Source organism: Oncorhynchus nerka, linkage group LG27 (assembly GCF_034236695.1).
Source record: "Oncorhynchus nerka isolate Pitt River linkage group LG27, Oner_Uvic_2.0, whole genome shotgun sequence".
Lineage (NCBI taxonomy): Eukaryota > Metazoa > Chordata > Actinopteri > Salmoniformes > Salmonidae > Oncorhynchus > Oncorhynchus nerka.
Genome location: NC_088422.1, coordinates 50903136 through 50925213, shown reverse-complemented (window position 1 = coordinate 50925213; position 22078 = coordinate 50903136). Strand labels below are relative to the sequence as shown.

General features: G+C 40.6%; 1 protein-coding gene across 1 annotated transcript; it reads right to left on the bottom strand.

The window, feature by feature from the left end:
* Nucleotides 1–966: 966 nt before the first annotated feature.
* Nucleotides 967–21235, bottom strand: LOC135565329 (gastrula zinc finger protein XlCGF17.1-like). Its single transcript, XM_065011765.1, has 2 exons — nt 20736–21235; nt 967–4575 (listed from the first exon to the last, which is right to left on the bottom strand). Exons 1-2 carry the CDS (start codon nt 21001–21003, stop codon nt 3689–3691), a joined length of 1155 nt encoding a protein of 384 aa, XP_064867837.1. The 5' UTR covers nt 21004–21235; the 3' UTR covers nt 967–3688.
* Nucleotides 21236–22078: the final 843 nt, after the last annotated feature.

Genomic DNA, 22078 nt, shown 5'->3' with positions numbered 1-22078 from the left:
TCAGATTAAGACTAATTTCCATATTCACACAACTCTCATATCAGTCACACAATGCTATTCCCAAACATACCTAATCAATTAGTTTTTCAACAATATTTTAACCTGCAGGAATATTTTCACATTTCTATCTCATGGTTAGTTCCAAGGATAATGCAACTCATACATTGACACTCTGTAACGGCGTTCTTCGTTTGTAGAAAGAGAGTCGGACCGAAATGCAGCGTGGTGGTTACTCATGTTACTTTAATGAAGAAAAACGTGATACATGAAATAACTATACAATACAAAACAACAAACGGAACGTGAAACTTATTACAGCCTATCTGGTGATACTACACAGAGACAGGAACAATCACCCACGAAATACAACGTGAACACAGGCTACCTAAATACGGTTCCCAATCCGAGACAACGAGAATCACCTGACTGATTGGGAATCGCCTCAGGCAGCCAATCCTATACCACACCCCTAATCAGCCGCGATCCCAAATAATACAAACCCCAATACGACAACAACATATAAACCCATGTCACACCCTGGCCTACCCAAACATATAACAAAAACACAAAATACAATGACCAAGGCGTGACACACTCAGAACCTCCTGTCGGGGCCCTGTTTACCCCTCCAAGGTGCCCCCCTCACACAGGAATACACACTCAGAGCCTATGAGGCTTTTCTAAAAACTCCACTTGTTTTGCTCATTTTCTTTTCTTTAAAAAAAAACTACATTCGAGATGTGGTATCCACTCGGCTCGCTGCCTCTCAGATCATAGGTGGGTCCATCTGCTCCGTTCCCGAAGTCTGGTCTCCCTGAGATTCCAAGTTTGAGGGATCCCTAGTGCACGATTTACCCAGGTCGTCAGGAGCGGTCACCAAGTCAAAATTCACATCCCCCATTGCCAAATGTGGTGGTTAATTTCTTTAATATCAAATGAGAAACAAACTTATCACACAAGTCAGAGTTATTCTTAAACTAAATCTTTATTCACTTAATAATAAGGAAGCAGGTCAATACAACACACACATATAAAGTGAATCAATTGAGTGCTCTACGATAATTATGGCTGGTCGACAAATCACCCCTAGATGATTCGTTGAGAGCCCAGATACAAAAGTACAAAGGTCTTTTACAGCCAAGTTACACCCCTTTCAATCTACATGACGAACAACCAATGTATAGAATGGGTCACAAGATTAAGATTTGTATGGAAGATATTTATCATTCTCAGCAGACAGTATCTGCTGTAAAAACAGTACTCTTTGTGTAGAGACCAGGGTCTGGCCCTGGGGTCATCTCTCCCTGGTACCACATAGAACAGAAACATTAACTCATAATCTGGAATGTGGTCTCTTCATGTTTTATCACCCAAAAGACATTGTAAATCTCCTGTCAGTGTTATCTCCCAGAGGCCCATCCTCAGTAGAACACACAGACACAATAGTTCTAAGAATCCTCTATTCTGTTGCATAAAACAACCATTTGATGCAATAAAAGTATAATAACATAATCTTGCAAATTTTGCTCTCACAGTGTCCACTGAAAGTTGACTAGTAACAACAACTGGGACCTAAAAGACACCCACCATGAGACCCATTAAATCTGCCCAAGAAGAGGCAAACAAAAGAAAACCCCACAACTAACTTAAAAACAGGAAGCAAACCAAAGCGGTAGCGCAACTAAAGGTGTTGATTTGTCACATCTATCAAGACAACTGGAGCACTAGGCCAGACACTCTTAAATAGAACCTGGACCAGCTCAGGTGAAACACCTTCCCACTAACGAGATGGACAAGCCAGCAAAGGTGGAACACATATTGACTAACGAGGTGACACCAAACAGTGCGTCCTACGTGCTAACGTTCAACCTCAAAACATAAATGGAAAAACTAAAGTCTAACACCTTCCTCCTTAAGACAAATATATCCTATGTTTATGTTGGACAAGTTTGCTTACCACCAAGAGAAAACAACTTCCATTTCACATTATAATCTACTATAATGCTTCACCTTCTACAATATAAAACATGGTGTCTACTGGCTGTCAACAATTAAAAACAAGAAAAAACATTTCTAAACAATATATACAATCATATTATTGTTATATCCCTTTTCTTACTATAAAACTCATCTTCCTAAAACTCACTAGCTTCTAGAACTCTCGTCTTCCCAAAACTCACTAGCTTCTGGAACTCTCATCCCCTTGGAACGAGCTAAAACAAAACTCATCTCCAATACAGAAAAACATGCAATAAACTGTGATCCATGGCAACGCACTGGCTAAACGTAAACACAACTTTTTGACTACCCACCCTTGAGACAATCAGCAACCAAGTTGTCCTTACCACAGACATGTCTGATTTCAAGAGGAAACTTCTGCAATACCCGTAGTAACTTTCCACCTCACTGTGGAGCTTCTCTCTTTTTCCAGGGTTCACTAGATAGGCATGTTGTTGGATCCGGGCCCAGTCCCCAATGTCATGCTCTAGAACATTTGGTTTGGCACATCTGAGAATGTTACCCTGCTTTTAGAATATCAGGGATCAATGTCAATATAATTGTACCCAAAAATTGTCAGTTGGTTGCATAAATAATTATGATTACTAAATGTTACATGAATTGTAAATATGAAATATCAAAACCAAATGTACACCCCTTTGTTAATATGTATTAGCAATAATTAACTAAATGGAAATATTTGTAGGTGATTTGAGTCATGCTTCTTCAGTATTGGAATAAAGACATTATTTAGCACTTGAATGTTGTAAATAAATACTGTGATGTAGGATTGTTCATAAAATTGATTACAGACCAATTTATTATACTGCGACCATGTGTATAGGCTGCAAGTACGTTGAAATTAAAATCGTTTTCTTTTCAACTTTCACTTTCAACTAAAACCTAACTTATATTGTATGTTTTCAACGACATTTTGCTAGGTGGATAGCCCCAATGTCACAGTTTTAACGTGTCCAAATCAATAGTCCAAATGCAGAAAACGTTTATGATAAATTGAAATCCTTAACATAAAATGTACTATCTACACAAACATCTGCCACAATAATCACATTACTTGTATTTACTTATAAACTGCACAAGCACCAAAAGCGAAAACTTGAAACACAACTAAAAAAAACACATGAAAAAAGGAAATATCTTTCACCTCACTGGTTAGAGGACAACCTGCAGAAGACAGTCAGCTACATTTTGGAGAGATGCATTTAAGTTTAGGGGTCGCTAAATAAAGGAACGCAACACTTATTTGTCATCACTCATCGATTACATGTTGAAATCAATTGTGCGAGACAAGGGAGATGAGGTTGCACCGTCCTGTTAAAACTAACAGCTCAAAAACCACACGGAATCTGTGAATAATGTGTACATCCCTGGTTAGAGGACAATTTGTAGAAAACAAATCGCTACATTTTGAAGTGTTGCGTTTTGATTCAAGAGCGTCACCAATGTGGTAAGTGTAACAACTCTTTTCTTGTTAGTCACTTTTTGTTAAATCTCATAAATAGTACTCTCTCAGTTCAGAGCCTGGATTTTCCCCCTGAGGCTAATATCCATATCATGCTGAAATCAATTGATAAGGGGGCAAACATTTAGGGTTCTACATTGTGACATCATTAAAATACTCCTACTACAATGTGTTAATATTTTACATTGTGACATTAATTCATTGATATCATGAAACAATTCCATGTATTTTCTGATGTTTAGTCAGAGATCTTTTATGAGAGTATCTCTTCCCACATTGATTACAGCTATGAGATTTCTTTACTGTGTGTGTTCTCTGGTGTGCAGTTAGATGGCTAGATGTAGCAAAACTCTTCCCACATTGAACACAGCTATGAGGTTTCTCTCCTGTGTGTGTTCTCTGGTGTGCCTTCAGCTGACTAGACATAGTAAAACTCTTCCCACATTGATTACAGCTATAAGATTTCTTTACTGTGTGTGTTCTCTGGTGTGCAGTTAGATGGCTAGATGTAGCAAAACTCTTCCCACATTGAACACAGCTATGAGGTTTCTCTCCTGTGTGTGTTCTATGGTGTGCCTTCAGCTGACTAGACATAATAAAACTCTTCCCACATTGAGCACAGCTATAAGGTTTCTCTCCTGTGTGTATTCTCTGGTGTACAGTCAGAGTTCCAGATGAAGATAAACTCTTCCCACATTGGTTACAGATATACGATTTCTCTCCTGTGTGTTTTCTCTGGTGTGATATCAGGTTGAGTACCAGAGGAAAACTCTTCTCACATTGATCACAGCTATAAGATTTCTCTCTTGTGTGTGTTCTCTGGTGTGATATCATGCGGGTTGACAGAGTAAAACTCTTCCCACAGTAAGAGCAGCAATAAGCTTTCTCTCCGGTGTGATTTCTCAGGTGTATTCTAAATTCGGATGAAGATTTAAAACATTTCCCACAATCAGAGCAGCAGTGAAATCTCTTCCTTGTGGATCTCCGCAGGTGTTTATTGAGGTGTTCTGATGTGGAGAGACTCTTCTCTGCCCTGTCAGCATCATGATGTTGTCGAGGCTCCCCAGAGGATCCACGGTAGTTCTGTCTCTCTCCTGCGTGAACAACAAAGTCAGACAGATGGTTAAAGGCCCACAACAGAAAAAATCCACTGTAAAAGTGATGCCAACAGTGTAGTGATGATGTTGGACAACAATTGACGCCTGTAATAAATGTAATGATTATTTGACATTTGTCTTAAAATGAGCAAGAACAGTCATATTGTCTTGTTTTCACATTAGTAGTAACATCTAAGATTGTAGACTAGAAATAAGTTATTCATGTTGTTGAAACTCTAAGCAGTGTGCCAGACGACTTTTGGTCTCCAATATAGGTCCCTTTCTGTGTTTAATAAAATCACGGCATGAGGGCGATAAACACAATTTGATTGTAGAAACACCTTCCTGCTAATGAGGAAACTGATAGTTATGGATGTAGTATATCTGCCTGGAGCAAAGACGGTGAGAAAAGATTTTAGTTTTTCACAATGTATTCTGAATGTGAATGGGGAAAAACTCTGGGGAGTAAACCTCCATTTCCAGGTTGCTTATGAGTACATTTCACACTACTTTAGATTATAATTGTAAGGCTTGTTTGAATGTCCTGCTTAATATAATGTTTGTGTCAACATCGCAAATCAACTGCTTTGTACTTTTTTTTTTAAACACTTCAACCAGTAAAATGCTCTTTGGCTAGCTTTTCCATCAGCCTGACAATGAGGGATTGTACACGGTTTGCAAAATTGGCCCATAACTTCACCTAACAACAAATAAAGGAAAATAGCCTATCCATCAAGGAACAGTTCTCTACACATTATGACCAAAGTAGGGATGTTGGATCCAAGGTGGAGCACAGCATAACTGTCTTGACCAGAGTAAAGAATGAAGAAGCACTTTGGTTGTCGTGATGTTTGTCATGTGACTGTCATTCAGAAAATGATTTCCTGGATCAGCTGATGATAGTTGAACATGTGACTAAAATAAGGTTAGGATATTTTTTTCACCTTTATTTAACCAGGTAGGCAAGTTGAGAAAAAGTTCTCATTTACAAATGCGACCTGGCCAAGATAAAGCAGTGTGACAAAAACAACAGAGTTACACGTGGGAAAAACAAACGAACAGTCAATAACACAATAGAAAAATCTATATAGTGTGTGCAAATGGAGTATGGAGGTAAGGCAAAAAAATAGGCCATAGTAGCGAAGTAATTCCAATTTGTAAGTCGCTCTGGATAAGAGCGTCTGCTAAATGACTTAAATGTAAATGTTAAATGTAGTAAATTAACACTGGAGAGATAGATGTGCAGATGATGATGTGCAAGTAGAAATACTGGTGTGCAAAAGAGCAAAAAAATAAAAACATGGGGATGAGGTAGGAAATTGGACGGGCTATTTACAGATGGGCTGTGTACAGCTGCAGCGATCGGTAAGCTGCTCAGATAGCTGATGCTTAAAGTTAGTGAGGGAGATATAAGTCTCCAACTTCAGCGATTTTTGAGTTCCAGTCATTGGCAGCAGAGAACTGTAAGGAAAGGCGGCCAAAGGAGGTGTTGGCTTTGGGGATGACCAGTGAGATATACCTCCTGGAGCGCGTGCTATGGGTGGGTGTTGCTATGGTTACCAGTGAGCTGAGTTAAGGAGGAGCTTTACCTAGCAAAGACTTATAGATGACCTGGGGCCAGTGGGTTTGGTGACGAATATGTAGCGAGGGCCAGCAGACAAGAGCATACAGGTCGCAGTAGTGGGTGGTATATGGGGCTTTAGTGACAAAACGGATGGCACTGTGATAGACTGCATCCAGTTTGCTGAGTAGAGCGTTGGAGGCTATTTTGTAAATGACATCACCGAAGTTAAGGATCGGTAGGATAGTCAAGTTTTACCAGGGTATGTTTGGTAGCGTGAGTGAAGGAGGCTTTGTTGCGAAATAGGAATCCGGTTCTAGATTTAATTTTGGATTGGAGATGCTAAATATTAGACTGGAAGGAGAGTTTATAGTCTAACCAGACACCTATGTATTGTAGTTGTCCACATATTCTAAGTCAGAACCGTCCAGAGTAGTGATGCTAGTCGGGCGGGTGTGGGCAGCGATCGGTTGTTGATTGATCGGTTGTTATTATCGGCTGTTGAGTCTGCCGATAAGAATACAGTGATTGACAGAGTCGAAAGCCTTGGCCAGGTCGATGAAGACGGCTGCACAGTACTGTCTTTTATCGATGGCGGTTATGATATCGTTTAATACCTTGAGAGTGGCCGAGGTGCACCCGTGGCCAGCTCGAACACCGGATTGCACAGCGGAGAAGGTACGGTGGGATTTGAAATGGTCAGTGATCTGTTTGTTAACATGGCTTTCGAAGACTTTAGAAAGGCAGGGCAGGATGGATATAGGTCTGTAACAGTTTGGGTCTAGAGTGTCACCCCTTTGAAGAGTGGGATGACCACGGATGACCACGGCAGCTTTCCAATCTTTAGGAATTCGGAAGATAGGAAAGAGAGGTTGAACAGACTAGTAATAGGGGTTGCCACAATGGCGGCAGATCATTTTAGAAACAGAGGGTCCAGATTGTCTAGCCCAGCTGATTTGTACAGGTCCAGGTTTTGCAGCTCTTTCAGAACATCAGCTATCTGGATTTGGGTGAAGGAGAAGCTGGGGAGGCTTGGGCAAGTAGCTGCGGGAGTGTGGAGCATTTGGCCAGGGTTGGGGTAGCCAGCTGGTCCAGGTTCTATTTAAGAGTCTCTGGTCAGCCGTAGAGAAATGCTTCTTGAAATTAGTTATCGGTGGTGACAGTGTTTCCTAGCCTCAGTGCAGTGGGCAACTGGGATGAGATGCTCTTCTTCTCCATGGACTTTACAATGTCCCAGAACTTTTTGAAGTTAGAGCTACAGGATGTACATTTCTGTTCGAAAAAGCTAGCCTTTGCTTTCCTAACTGACTGTGTGTATTGGTTCCTGACTTGTCTGAAAAGATGCATATCACACCAGACTATTTGATGCTAGTGCAGTACGCCACAGGATGTTTTTGTGCTGGTCGAGGACAGTCAGGTCTGGAGTGAACCAAGGGCTATATCTGTTCTTAGAAAGGGCCATGCTTATTTAAGATGGTCAGGAAATGACTTTTAAAGAACAACCAGGCATCCTCTACTGACGGGATGAGGTAAAAATCCTTCCAGGATACCCGGGCCAGGTCGATTAGAAAGACCTGTTTGCAGAAGTGTTTTAGGGAGCGTTTGACAGTGATGAGGGGTGGTCTATTGACCGCGGACCCATATCGGATGCAGGCAACGATCGCTGAGATCCTGATTGAAAACAGCAGAGGTGTATTTGGAGGGCAAGTTGGTCAGGATAATATCTATGAGGGTGCCCATGTTTATGGATTTAGGGTTGTACCTGGTGGGTTCCTTGATCATTTGTGTGAGATTGAGGGCATCTAGCTTGGATTGTAGGATGGCCGGGGTGTTACGCATATCCCTGGTTAGGTCACTTAATAGAATAGAACGAACGCTGAAGATAGATAGGGGGCAATCAATTCACATATGGTGTCCAGGCCACCGCTGGGAGCCGAGGGGGGTCTATAACAGGCGGCAACAGTGAGACTTATTTCTGGAGAGATTCATTTTTTAAATTGGAAGCTCGAACTGTTTGGGCATGAACATGGAAAGTATGACAGAACTTTGCAGGCCATCTCTGCAGTAGATTGCAACTCCTCTCTTTTTGACAGTTCTATCTTGACGGAAAATGTTGTGGTTGAGGATGGAAATTTCAGAATGTTTGGTTGCCTTCCTAAGCCAGGATTCAGACACGGCAAGGCCATTAAGGTAGGCGGAGTGTGCTAAAGCAGTGAATAAAACAAACTTAGAGAGGAGGCTTCTGATCTTAACATGCATGAAACCAAGGCTTTTTGATTACAGAAGTTAATAAATGAGAGTGCCTGGGGACACACAGGTCCTGGGTTAACCTCTACATCAAGCAAGGAACAGAGGAGTAGGATGAGGGTACGGCTAAAGGCTATCAGGACTGGTCGTCTAGTGCGTTTGGAACAGAGAATAAAATGAGGAGATTTCTGGGCGTGGTAGGATAGATTCAAGGCATAATGTACAGACAGGGGTATGGTAGGGTGTGGGTACAGTGGAGGTAAACCTAGGCATTGAGTGATGATAAGAGAGGTTGCTTCTCTGGAGGCACTAGTGCTGCTAGGTGAGGTCACTGCATGTGTGGGAGGTGGGACAAAAGAGATCTCTGAGCCATGTTGAGTGGGACTAGGGGCTCCGCAGTAAAATAAAACAATGATAACTACCATAAACAACAGTATACAAGGCATGTTGACATTAGAGAGAGACATAAAGCGAGGCATAAAGCAATCACAGGTGTTGATTGGGAGAGCTAGCTAAGACAACAACAGTTAATTAGCTACGACAACAGGTAAACTGGCAATGAATGGGCAGAGAGGGTCAGTTAACTACACACAGAGCCTGAGTTTGAGGCTGGGGCCGACAGATAAACAAAATGGAGACCCGTGATTAATGAACAATCCAGCATGCATCAGCTATGTAGCTAAGTGATCGTAGGGTCCAGTCAACAGGAATATATGAACCAGGGAAGCCGTTAGGTAGTCATTACTACGCTAGCCGGGAGATGTGCCTGGCTCGAGGCTAACTGGTGCTAGCTTCGGGACAAGGTCTTCACCAATGTCCTGCAAAGGCCGGTTGAGGGCATACCGGATGGAATTACGTCGGCAGACCAGTCTTGATGGATCGGCGGGGCTCCGTGTTGACAAAAGGGTCCAGGGCAATTGGCAAAAGAGTTATTGGAGCTGGAGTAATTTTGTTTGCTAGCCTGGAGATGGACCTGGCTCGAGGCTAACTGGTGCTAGCTTCGGGACAAGGGCGTTAGCCACTATAGCCAATCCGGTGCAAAGGTCCAGAGCTTACGGCAGGAATCCGGTGAAGTAGTGGCTTCTAGCCGTCTTAGTGAAGAGTCTTGGAGGCATCAGCTGTGTAGCCGAGTGATCATAGGGTCCACTGAGCAGGCTGGGAGATGGGCCTGGCTCAAGGCTAGCTTCGAGGCTGGGCCACTAGGTGGCAGCTAGCTAGCTGCGATTATCCGGTGTAATGGTCCAGAGCGGGAATACGGCAAGAATACGGTGATGTAGTGGAGAAAAACAGTCTGACATGCTCAGGGTTGATATTGCGCTGTGCAGACTGGTATTATCCAGGCTAAAAGCAGCTGGTGTCTGAGCTATAAAGGTAAAGGCCACAATGACTAAATAGCTAGTAGCTAGTTAGCTGGTTAGCTTCTGATGGCTAGCTGCTGATGGAGGTTCTAGCTATAAGGTCTAAAAAATAGCAGATCCGTATATTTAATTTAAACATGGAAAAAGAGATTGAAATATTTGGCAATATATACAAAAAATTACAAAAAAAACATAACATTTACAACAGCAAACACGTCACACTGCTACGCCATCTTGGATTGCAAGATGACTCAGTTAAAAACCATTGGACATAGCAAACTCTGAAATTATTAATATTTCTGTGCCCAGAAATGTTTCCCCAGCGTAACATAAGGAGCCACTAAATGATACGTAGTTCGAGTGCATTTCCGAATACAAAAAAACTGTCCCACGGCAAGATCCCTTATTTAAGTTGAAGTTCATATGACAAGCATAACGTTATGACTATAACTACTGTTCCCTGTTGGAGGGAAACTAGGTACAACATACTATTGAATTCAGGTGATGAGCGCGAGGCTCGGGTTTATTCCTTACATTTAATACCGCTTCACCGACCCAGGAAGGAGTGGGGCCAAACATGTTTTGCAAATAGTTTCTCTCCTTCAGGGAACAGTAATTATAGTGTTAGGTTCGAATTTTTCAGAGTATGTAACTCACGGACACTAGAGAAGCTTAACCAAATTCAATTCTTCCCAAAGGGTCGTTACAGCCGTAGTTCAGACAAAAACATGTTCTCACTATCACAAGTGTATATACCACACTTTGGACACGCCTCCTTCTCTTCAATCTTTACATCTTCTGGGTCGACAGGAAGAGGGTAACATGATACTAAACCCTTATTACTCCCTTCAGGGGATCTGACCTGACTTCAACCCCTCCTTCGCCTAATCCACAGATGTCCATCCGCTTCCCCTATAGCAATCCTGTGATCTCCTCCCGTCCACCCAGCACATTCCACAGCCACTCTGTCTTTCTACAGATCTCACTCCTTTATATACTCTGCGTCAGATCTATCATGTCTTTAATATCTCAATGTTCAGCCCGAATCCAGTCATAAAGTTACACTCCCTTTCAGTCGGTCAACTTCGTTAAAACATACTATGGGATAATACAATCATTCCCCATGCCGAACTAAATGGATACTAAATGAAATGGCCTCTGGTAGACTACCCAGACCTTACTTCGCAAGATTTGTGAATTTATTAATTGTATTTTGTTTGAACCACTCCTGTCAATGTTGAGTAAGGAGGCACACCTAATTATGCATATAGTAGTAGGATTAATGTATCTGACCTGAGGGCAAATGTAGACCTATAAATGTGCACATTTGGGAATGTCTGATAGTATTTCTGATTGTCTTAATGCACCACCACTAATGAGTTGTGGAGCTTCTCAAAGTAATGCTTTATTCACCTCAAACAGCAAATAATCAAAGTCTAATCAAAATCATCTGCAAATGCGAATAGTTCCTCAAAGTATTTGAAAAATATTTCCAGCTCTCGCCCTTTCGATAACCACTCGGCACGAAAGGGAAAAACGTAATGCACTGATCCAGTGGAAAAGTCCAAATACCTGATTACTTCTCATCCTTTTCACAAATAGCCTACAGCTGCGTCGGTCGAGAACTCACTGGCGCAGGAAACTGAGGGCCCAGAATATTTTATACAATCTTGCTATCTCGAGTTTTGGGCCGACCCAGTTGATAGTTGATCCGATGTTTCCAGTTCATTGCAGACAGGCCATGTGTAGCCAATGAGATTTACATGATATTTATTTATCAGGATATTTTATACATGCAGGCTGCAATGTTAGCATTTTTGAGCTTCAAGTAGGTTATTTTTTTTAAACTTAGCAACGGCAATAAAAATGTTTATCATTTTAATTTAAATAGAATGTAGATTAACCACAGAGAATGATGTTGAGATAAAGACTATAATAATTCTTATTACAATTATAAATTAAATTAAACTGTTCCAATAAAATGTGAATATGAAAATCACCAGACTGGCACCAGATCAGTAAAAATGGTCAGATAACTTGGCACCAAATGGAAAAGGTTGCTGACTGCTGGTGTAGTCTATTACCAGAAACTATAGGAGCATAACGACTGCTGGTGTAGTCTATTACCAGAAACTATAGTAGCATAACGACTGCTGGTGTAGTCTATTATCAGAAACTTTAGGAGCATAACGACTGCTGGTGTAGTCTATTATCAGAAACTTTAGGAGCATAACATCAGAATTTACGAAGGCCAGCAGCAACGGGAGGAGGAAGAGTTTTTTTCTGATGGTTAGGCTATCTTGATCTCTGGCTCCCGAGTCATTTGTGTGTCTTAATTATTTAATCAAACAGAATCCTTAAAGCATCAGACCAGTTCAGTACATATAGTTGATTTAATTAAAAACACATGTGTCTTTATATGGAAAAATACACATTTCTACCAATCGGTTGGTAGAAAGAAAAGACTCTTGGTTGACACAAGATCTTTGAAGTTGGGGCCCTAGTACATTCATTAAGTTCAGACCGCTTCCCTTTTTACACTTTTTGTTATGTTACTGAATTTTAAATTAGATTTTTTTTAAAGAATTAAATGAAAATGTTAAATGCTTGAGACTCATTTAAATCAATTAATCATGCTTTGTGGATATAAAGTGTTTGTTTACATTTACTGATAAACATTGGAGTAAAAACAGCTTACATTTTGGGTTCTGGTGGGGTACAACAGTTGAACTAAGCTCATGAGGCTGCTGATAAATAAGTGATTTATTCAAGAAACAATGGGTACATATCATTCATTTATAAGTCCCAAAATGGATGTAACAACTGCTGATTGCCCCTCTAAGAGAACATCTTGGGCTAATCTAATAAGAGATATTGAGGACTACAGTATTTCAGGCATTGTCATTGGATGCATTTGATCAATTATAAGGTTTTGTTGATGGTCCATTCTTGACGTTCTACACGTTACAGTGTAGCTTCAGCCATTCCTACAGAACAACATTAAAGTGTAGAACCCCTTTACTGCATATTGGTTCAACGACTGCAGAGACGGTACTTACTGGTGTTAAACAGATCTCCAACCTCTTCTTTTTCCTCCAATGTGACAGTCATCTCCCCTTCCTTCTCTTTCACTCCAAAGACTGCATCCTCCTCTGGCTTTTTTATGGCGGTTTTGAAACTGTGGCTTCTTCCTTACTAAGCGGCCCTTTAGGTTATGTCAATATAGGACTAGTTTTCCTGTGGATATAGATACTTTTGTATCTGTTTCCTCCATCTTCACAAGGTCCTTTGCTGTTGTTCTGGGATTGATTTGCGCTTTTCGACACCAAAGTACGTTCATCTCTAGGAGACAGAATATGTCTCCTTCCTGAGCGGTATGACGGCTGCATGGTCCAATGCTGTTTATACTCGCGTACTATTGTTTGTACACATGAACGTGGTACCTTCAGGCATTTGGAAATTGCTCCCAAGGATGAACCAGACTCGTGGAGGTCTACACATTTTTTTTTACGAGGTCTTGGCTGATTTCTTTTGATTTTCCCATGATGTCAAGCAAAGAGGCACTGCGTTTGAAGGCAGGCCTTGAAATACATCTACAGGTACACCTCCAATTGACTAAAAGTATGTAAATTAGGCTATCAGAAGCTTCTAAAGCCATGACATAATTTTCTGGAATTTTCCAAGCTGTTTAAAGGCACAGTTTGACGGTAAGACAATTTTGTGGAGTGGTTGAAAAACTAGTTTTAATGACTCCAACCTAAGTGTATGTAAACTTCTGACTTCAACTTCATATCAAAGCCCCATCCTGGTAGATCTGAACCTAATGCAACTTGGAGTGATCGGATGACATTCAGGTGCCAGGTGGAACTGAGACATGGGGACTGAAAGGACCTCTTGTGACATGTCCAGAACAGACTATGGGAGGCACACAGTACTACATAGATCCATGACTACATGGAACTCTATTCCACATAAAGTAACTGATGCAGCAGTAAAATTAGATTTAAAAAAAGAAGAAGAAAAAACACCTGCACAGACATGCATACTCACACTCGATAAAATACACACTATATATACATACACAGCATTTTGTACTATAGATATGTGGTAGTGGTGGAATAGAGACCTGAGGGCACACAGTGTGTTGTGAAATCTGTGAATGTATTGTAATGTTTTTTAAATTGTATTAACTGCCATAATTTTGCTGGACCCCAGGAAGAGTTGCTGCTGCCTGGGCAGGAACTAATGGGGATCCATAATAAACCCCCAGGAAGAGTAGCTGCTGCCTTGGCAGGAACTAATGGGGATCCATAATAAACCCCAGGAAGAGTAGCTGCTGCCTTGGCAGGATCTAATGGGGATTCATAATAAACCCCAGGAAGAGTAGCTGCTGCCTTGGCAGGAACTAATGGGGATCCATAATAAACCCCAGGAAGAGTAGCTGCTGCCTTGGCAGGATCTAATGGGGATTCATAATAAACCCCAGGAAGAATAGCTGCTGCCTTGATAACATGAAAACAGCCTAACAACAATGTGCTGCTGGCAACAATTTCAACGGGTGTTGAGCTTTATTAAATTCATCAGTTATTCTGTGCTCTAATCAAGTCAATAAACATTGGGTAGTTAGTTAGAATATAGTTACTATACTGGCAAGTTTGATGTATAAGTAGCCAACTAACGTTAGGTAGCTAGCTCACATACTGGTACATACTGCTGTAAAGATATGCTATGCGTTTTGTAAGGATAGTGTAGTTAACATAACGTGTAACGTAACTTATTTGAAAAGTCATTACTTTATTACATTGCTCAACATTTGCCATAATTATTTAACCTCTTGCCTCTATTCGGGACGCTTGCGTCCCAACTAGAGCTCTGGAAATGCAAATGCACTACGCTAAATGCTAATAGTATTAGTTAAAACTCAAACGTTCATTAAAATACACATGCAGGGTATTGAATTAAAGCTACACTCGTTGTGAATCCAGGCAACAAGTCAGATTTTTAAAATGCTTTTCGGCGAAAGCATGAGAAGCTATTATCTGATAGCATGTAACACCACAAAAGACCCGCAGGGGACGTAAACAAAATAATTAGCATTTCGGCGTTACACAAACCGCACAATAAAATAGAAAACATTCATTACCTTTCACCATCTTCTTTGTTGGCACTCCTAGATGTCCCATAAACACTATTGGGTCTTTATTTCGATTAAATCGGTCCATATATAGCCTAGATATCATTATATGTAGACTGTGTGATCAACGGAAAAAAGAGTGTTTCTTAACGTAACGTAATTTTTTTAAATTCAAAAAGTCGACGATAAACTTTCACAAAACACTTCGAAATACTTTTGTAATGCAACTTTAGGTATTAGTACACGTTAATACGCGATAAAATTCATCAGGAGGCGATGTAAAAATCATTAGCTGTCGTCTTGGAAAAAATTTCAGGAGAGAGCTCTTCCAAATGATCTGGGCGGAGACTGGAGGTAAGTGGTTCCCTTGATTCGGTTCAACCAAGAATCAAAGCTGATTCAATTCACAAGACTCTAGACAACATGGGGATGCGTTGGGAGTTGAAACCTCGGTCTTATGTAATTCGGTTCACTGTGAACAATTGCTGGAAGTGGCGCAAGGATATTTATTTCCATTTTCTGTGATCAGGTTTTCCTGCGCTTTCCGATGTAACGCACGTTATGTTATTACATTTACATTTAAGTCATTTAGCAGACGCTCTTATCCAGAGCGACTTACAAATTGGTGCATTCACCTTATGACATCCAGTGGAACAGTAGTGCATCTAAATCTTTTAAGGGGGGGGGGGGGGGGGTGAGAGGGATTTAACCAGTTTTAGAAACGTCTGAGTGTTTTCTATCCACACAGACTAAGCAAATGCATATACTATATTCCTGGCATGAGTAGCAGGGCGCTGAAATGTTGCGCGATTTTTAACAGAATGTTCAAAAAAGTAGAGGGTAGGAGCAACAGGTTAAAGCAGTTCATTTGTATCCGCGCTCTCGTTGGACTTCGGCTGCATATTTTCCTCCATTTTCTTCAAATCTGAAAACGATGTGAAGCCATGCCCATTTCCTGAAGAATTACATTATGGGCCCTAAAGTACTGTAAGTATGTACCAGTATGTGAGCTAGCTACCTAAACGTCTGACATGTTTCTGTGGACATTATGGATATAATTTGACATTTTTGTCTGTGTTGTCCTGACCGCTATTTCTGGGCATAAATCACCAAACTAATGGAGGTATTTGGATATAAAAAATATCTTTATGGAACATTTGTTGTCTAACTGGGAGTCTCGTGAGTGAAAACATCCGAAGATCATCAAAGGTAAACGATTAATTTGATTGCTTTTCTGATTTTCGTGACCAAGTTACCTGATGCTAGGTGTATTTATTGTTTTGTCGAGCAATCGATAAACTTACAAACGCTTGTATTGCTTTCGCTGTGAAGCATAATTTCAAAATCTGAGACGACAGGGTGATTAACAAAAGGCTAAACTGTGTTTCGCTGTATTGCACTTGTGATTTCATGAATATGAATATTTTCTAGTAATATTATTTGACTGTTGTGCTATGCTATTCAGCGTTGCTGATGACAAATATACCGGATCCGGGATGGGTGGTTCAAAGAGGTTAAAGGTGAAAGATTGTCTTTTCTTAGCAAGGTGTTGCTCAAATAATGTTAGCTGCTAATCGCTAGTTAGCGGGCTAGCTAGATTGCTAAATGTATTAAAAGTCAGAGCAATCGTAGCTAGCTAATACTGCCTGGTACCAGTGCTGATGTAGGCATCGATAAGCATGTTTGTGCAGGGGTATCTTATCAGAAAGGAGTAAGTGAAGTATGAATATGTTGGCTAGCTAGCCAGCAACATGAAGTAAGAAAACAACATGTAATGTAACATCTAATTAGGGTCAACTGGAAACACTGACGAACACTTTGGTTCCTACCATGTCTTCTTCTCTGAGGTTAATTGTTAGACTCCACATCAGGTGTATTGCTGCTACCTACTGTACGGGGTTGTAAAAAAATAACCAGAACGCAAAAAGAATTGGGATTAACAAATCATACTAATTACGTAAAATAACAAATAAACACAAACCAAATTCACTCCATACCCTGAATTTCAAACAAAAATGGTACTACTCAGATTCCTACACAGGTTCAGGAACCTGTGTAGTAAAACCTTCCAGTAAAACAGTAAAACCTTCCATCTATCATTCATTTTAATCAACGTGCGTCTACCTGAAATGTTTAACCTAAACCACACAAAGCATTCTCCTTTTGCGCTGTTGACACACAATCAGTATCATACCACTCCCGGTCACACGAACCGATTCCACTTTACCCAATTCATCCTTCACCATCTTTGAGACCGTTAAACGGGTCACCCACAAAAACATCCTTGCTGATAATTCCCACTCCGACACTAAACTGCTGTTCATTACCAACTTTAGCCTTTTTCACTCCACTGTTCTTCACCATTGTCCACTCAGTCTCACCAACTGTACTCACGCCAAGAGAATCCCACAATGCTTCCTCCATTGCTCCTCCAGTCATGCCCATCATTGAAAATAAGAATTTGTTCTTAACTGACTTGCCTGGTTAAATAAAGGTTAAATAAATAAAATAGACTCCCTCACTCTGCTGTGAAAGATGTGAGAGTTTGTGTTCTCAAAGTAGCATCTATATTGTTCTCATTCCATCTGTATTGTTCTCATTCCAGCACATCTGTTGCTTCACCAACTTGTTATCCCTTTTGTCTGCACTGCTTGCTGTCATTTCCCTTCCTGATTTCCCTCTCTTGGTTGTCTCCACCATGCTCCTACTCTGTCAGCAATTCCTCCCTGGTTTATTAATTGGTAGTCAAACAACAATATATTCAAGGTGCTGCACATTCTATTCCAAATCTAGAATTTGAATCGTCATTATGTTTGCATGATTTCAACACTTCACCAGTTAAGTAGGCCTATAAAGTGGACACCAAGGATGTGGATACCAAGGAACTTGAAGCTTTCAACTGCTCCACTACAACCCCTTCGATGAGAATGGGGGCGTGCTCAGTGTTTAGTCCCAGGTTCCTTAGCTTAGTGATGAGCTTTGAGGGTACTATGATGTTGAATGCTGAGCTGTCGTCAAAGAATAGAATTCTCACATGGGTGTTCCTTTTGTCCAGGTGGGAAAGTGCAGTGTTATAGAGATTGCATCATCTGATGGATCTGTTGGGGCGGTATGCAAATTGGAGTGGGTCTAGGGTTTTTGGGATAATGGTGTTGATGTGAGCCACAACCAGCCTTTCAAAGCACTTCATGGCTACAGACATGAGTGCTACGGGTCGGTAGTCATTTAGGCAGGTTACCTTAGTGTTCTTGGTCACAGGGACTATGGTGGTCTGCTTGAAACATCTTGGTATTACAGACTCAGACAGGGGATGAAAACGTCAGTGAAGACACTTGCCAGTTGGTCAGCACATGCTTGGAGTCCTCTTGGTCTGTGGCCTTGTGAATGTTAACCTGTTTAAAGGTCTCACTCACATCGGCTGCGGAGAGCGGGATTACAAAGTCGTCCGGAACGGCTGATGCTGTCATAAATGTTTCAGTGTTACTTTCCTTGAAGCGAGCATAGAAGTAATTTAGCTCGCCTGGTAGGCTCGTGTCACTGGGCAGCTATCGGCTGTGCTTCCCTTTGTAGTCTGATGTGGCAAGCTCTGCCACATCCGACGAAGGTCGGAACCGGTGTTCAAGGGGTATATCAATCTCCCCAGGGTAGCAGTAATACGTTGAGAGATTTGTCCACAAAGGGTTACCCATCCCATAGGTGGCTCATTATTGGGATTCATTGCTGATTCCTACCTGTAGCTCACTATGAAGTTTCTAGTGATACAGGTTAAGGGCCCTGTTGGACATTGTGGATGGTAGTGGAGTCGAGGGAGCAAGCAGGGTTGGACACGGCCATGTTATTATCCCACACAGTCTCTGTGGTTCATTTGAACCCCGTTCCTGGGAATTAAATTTGATTACAAATCGTCCCAGTCTGTTACCACACAAGGTGTCCGTTTGTCCCATTTCCAGCAAGGTTACGAGGCGCTTTGTCATTTCCAGAGTCAGTTTATTTTGGTACTGTCCATATGTAGCTTGTTTTTGGTCACAGAATGGCTGAATAAGTGCAACGTTTTACCAGGAGCTAACTATGCAGAGCATAGCACATGTCAAATGACTTTAGCTTCCCTCCAGGTCTGAGGGCACACGCTCTCTAGTAGGCTTAAATTAAAGATACAGAAAATAGGAGTCGCAATGTAGTCCGCTATTATCCTCAGTAATTTTCCATCTAGATTGTAAGACCCCAGTGGCTTGATAAACATTTTTTTCACCTCTTCCACACTGACTTTACGGAATTCTACATTTACAATGCTTGGCTCTCATAATTTGGTCAGATATACTTGGATGTGGAGTGTCGGCGTTTGCTAATCTTGCCAATGAAGAAAATCATAAAAGTAGTGGGCTTTAAAAACTTTTCAACCAGTAAAATGCTCTTTGGCTAGCTTTGCAATCAGCCTGACAATGAGGGTTTGTACACATTAGCCCATAACTTCACTTAACAATAACATAGACCTACTGTAGGACCCATAACTTCACCTACTGCAGGACCCATAACTTCACCTAACAACAACATAGACCTAGGACTATAAATAATTTAACATTTCAGGTGAAACATGGAAACTAAAATGTCTTTGTCATGACATTTCATAACCTGATCCCCAGATAATTTTGTGAATAATCCCACTATAGGTTACTCTGTAATGAGTTGTCATTCTAAATGTCCTGAATAAAGGAAAATAGCTATTTGTGTTGTACAATAGCCTATCCATCAAGGATCAGTTCTCTACACATACTGAGCTAAGTATCTCTGTGTCCAAACAAACAAACGAGATCTTACAGTAAATCAAGCAGACAATAACATTATAAACACCATTTTGTTAGGGATGTTGGATCCAAAGTAGAGCACAGCATAACTGTCTTTACCAGAGTAATGAATGAAGAAGCACTTTGGTTGTTGTTGCATGTCGTGATGTTTGTCATTTGACTGGCATTCAGAAAATGATTTCCTGGATCAGCTGATGATTGTTGAACATGTGACTGTAACTAAACAGCTACAATATTAAGTATAGTGTGTAATTATTGAAAAATGACAGTATCAATTTGGGTGTTGTCAATAAAGTTAAGGTGACTCTCGGTTAGAACCATTGGATTTTGCAAACTCTTACATGATTTAGGATTTCTGTGCCCATGAAAACTGTTTTCCCAGCATAATATAAGGAGCCACTAAATGTTACATAGGAAGAGTGCATTTCAGAGATCTGAATACAAAAAAAAAACTGTACTAACATGACAATAACCTAAACCACAAGGCCAAATCTACACTGGAAGAGCTTACCAAGATGACATTGAATGTTCCTGAGTGGCCTAGTTACAGTTTGGACTTAAATCGTCTTGAAAGTCTATGGCAAAACTTGAAAATGGCTTTCTAGCAATGATCAACAACCAATGTAACAGAACAGGAAAGATTTTTAAAAGAATAATGAATATTCACATGAAGGTCAGTTGCCCATTGGATGACATCACGACTTACCATTAGCCAACTCATTGAATGCCTTAACTAAGACATCACTCACTCCTTGTTTGCAGTTGTCTAAAAAAAAAAAACTATTTTGCTCAAAACATTTATTTGTTTCCCTTTAGTGTGTTTATACTTTACTGTATATATATATAGGACACTTTTCAACAGGAAAAGTTTTTTTTTTAAATCACTGGAGGACGTCATACAGTACAAAAATATATTCAAGTGTAGAACGCCTTTTTAAAAATCACACATTAGTTCAACAACTGCAGAGTTTTTGCCCCTGTTTTATAAGATAGTACTCATTGTAGTTACTGGTGATAATCAGATCAATGTCCCTGTTTTATAAGATAGTACTCACTGTATTTACTGGTGTTAATCAGTTCTCCAGTCTTCTCTTCTTTGACCTCCTCTAATGTGACAGTGATCTCCCCTTCTTCATCCTTCATTCCAAAAACGTATTTCTCTTCTTCTTTCACTGTAACAGCCTCACCCTCTACTTCTTGTTTTACTGTGACATCCTCCTCTTCCTTCTCCTCTTTCACGACAATGTTCAGACCCACAGCTTCTTTCTCCGTCCAGCATACCTCCTCTTCTTTAACAGGAGGGGAGAAACTTAGGGAGCTCATGTTCGGGGATGTTAGCTAGCTAGATATCATTAGCGACTAGACTAGTGCTAACTTAACCAGCCAGCTACTATAGCTGACTAATAAAAAATAACGTAATATTATATTAAATCGGTTAAGAAGAACATAAGAGAGAAGTGTGTCTAAAACACAGTAGGTAATACACACCGAAAGCGTATAAATAGCTTGAATCTTTCGGCTATGTTGGCTAACAAGCTACCGAGGTGGTTGACGAGCTGTTTCTGAAGAACCGTCCACTAGATATTACGTCACGCTGGCAGCGTCGTCTGAAAGACGCACATCGCCGTCTGCTGACTGGAGGGGAAACGCAGCTGAGGATCATGTTGTATTTTCAGACAAAGATTATTTGAAATGGATTTAATAAAATAAAACTATTATATTGAGACATACAAAGACAGGAATGTGTTCATTGATTAGTGCGAATAAAAGGCAGTTTCCTTAAGTCAAACTAAATCTCAATAAGTAGCCAGCTACTGTAGGTCAATACTGCTCTGACATGGAGTAACAATACATCATGTAGATGTATATAATGAACAGACTAGGTCTATACTGCTCCTACATGGTGTAACAATACATCATGCAGATGTATATAATGAACAGACTAGGTCTATACAGCTCCTACATGGTGTAACAATACATCATGTAGATGTACATATTGAACAGACTAGGTCTATACTGCTCCTACATGGTGTAACAATACATCATGTAGATGTATATAATGAACAGACTAGGTCTATACTGCTCCTACATGGTGTAACAATATGTAGATGTATGTAGATGTATACTACTGTTCAAAAGTTTGTGGTCACTTAGAAATGTCCTTGTTTTTAAAGAAAGCACTTTTTTGTCCATTATAATAATATAAAATTGATCAGAAATACAGTGTAGATGTTACGCCCCTGAAAACAGGGGAGAAATAATCACGAGAGTGATACGGTGTTGTATTCTCAAGTCAACATTTAGTTCAATGAGAAAAAGACCCCAGGAATATGGGTGGAGACCAGAGCAATCGATCTCCGGCTCATAGATTAAAAGCATTTCGTAGATCACAGATTAA

Coding starts and splice junctions, on each gene's coding strand:
- LOC135565329 (XM_065011765.1), bottom strand. CDS start 21,003: ATGAGCTCCCTAAGTTTCTCCCCTCCTGTTAAAGAAGAGGAGGTATGC. Junction 4,576..20,735: donor GATTAACACCAGTAAATACA/GTGAGTACTATC, acceptor TTGTTCACGCAG/GAGAGAGACAGAACTACCGT.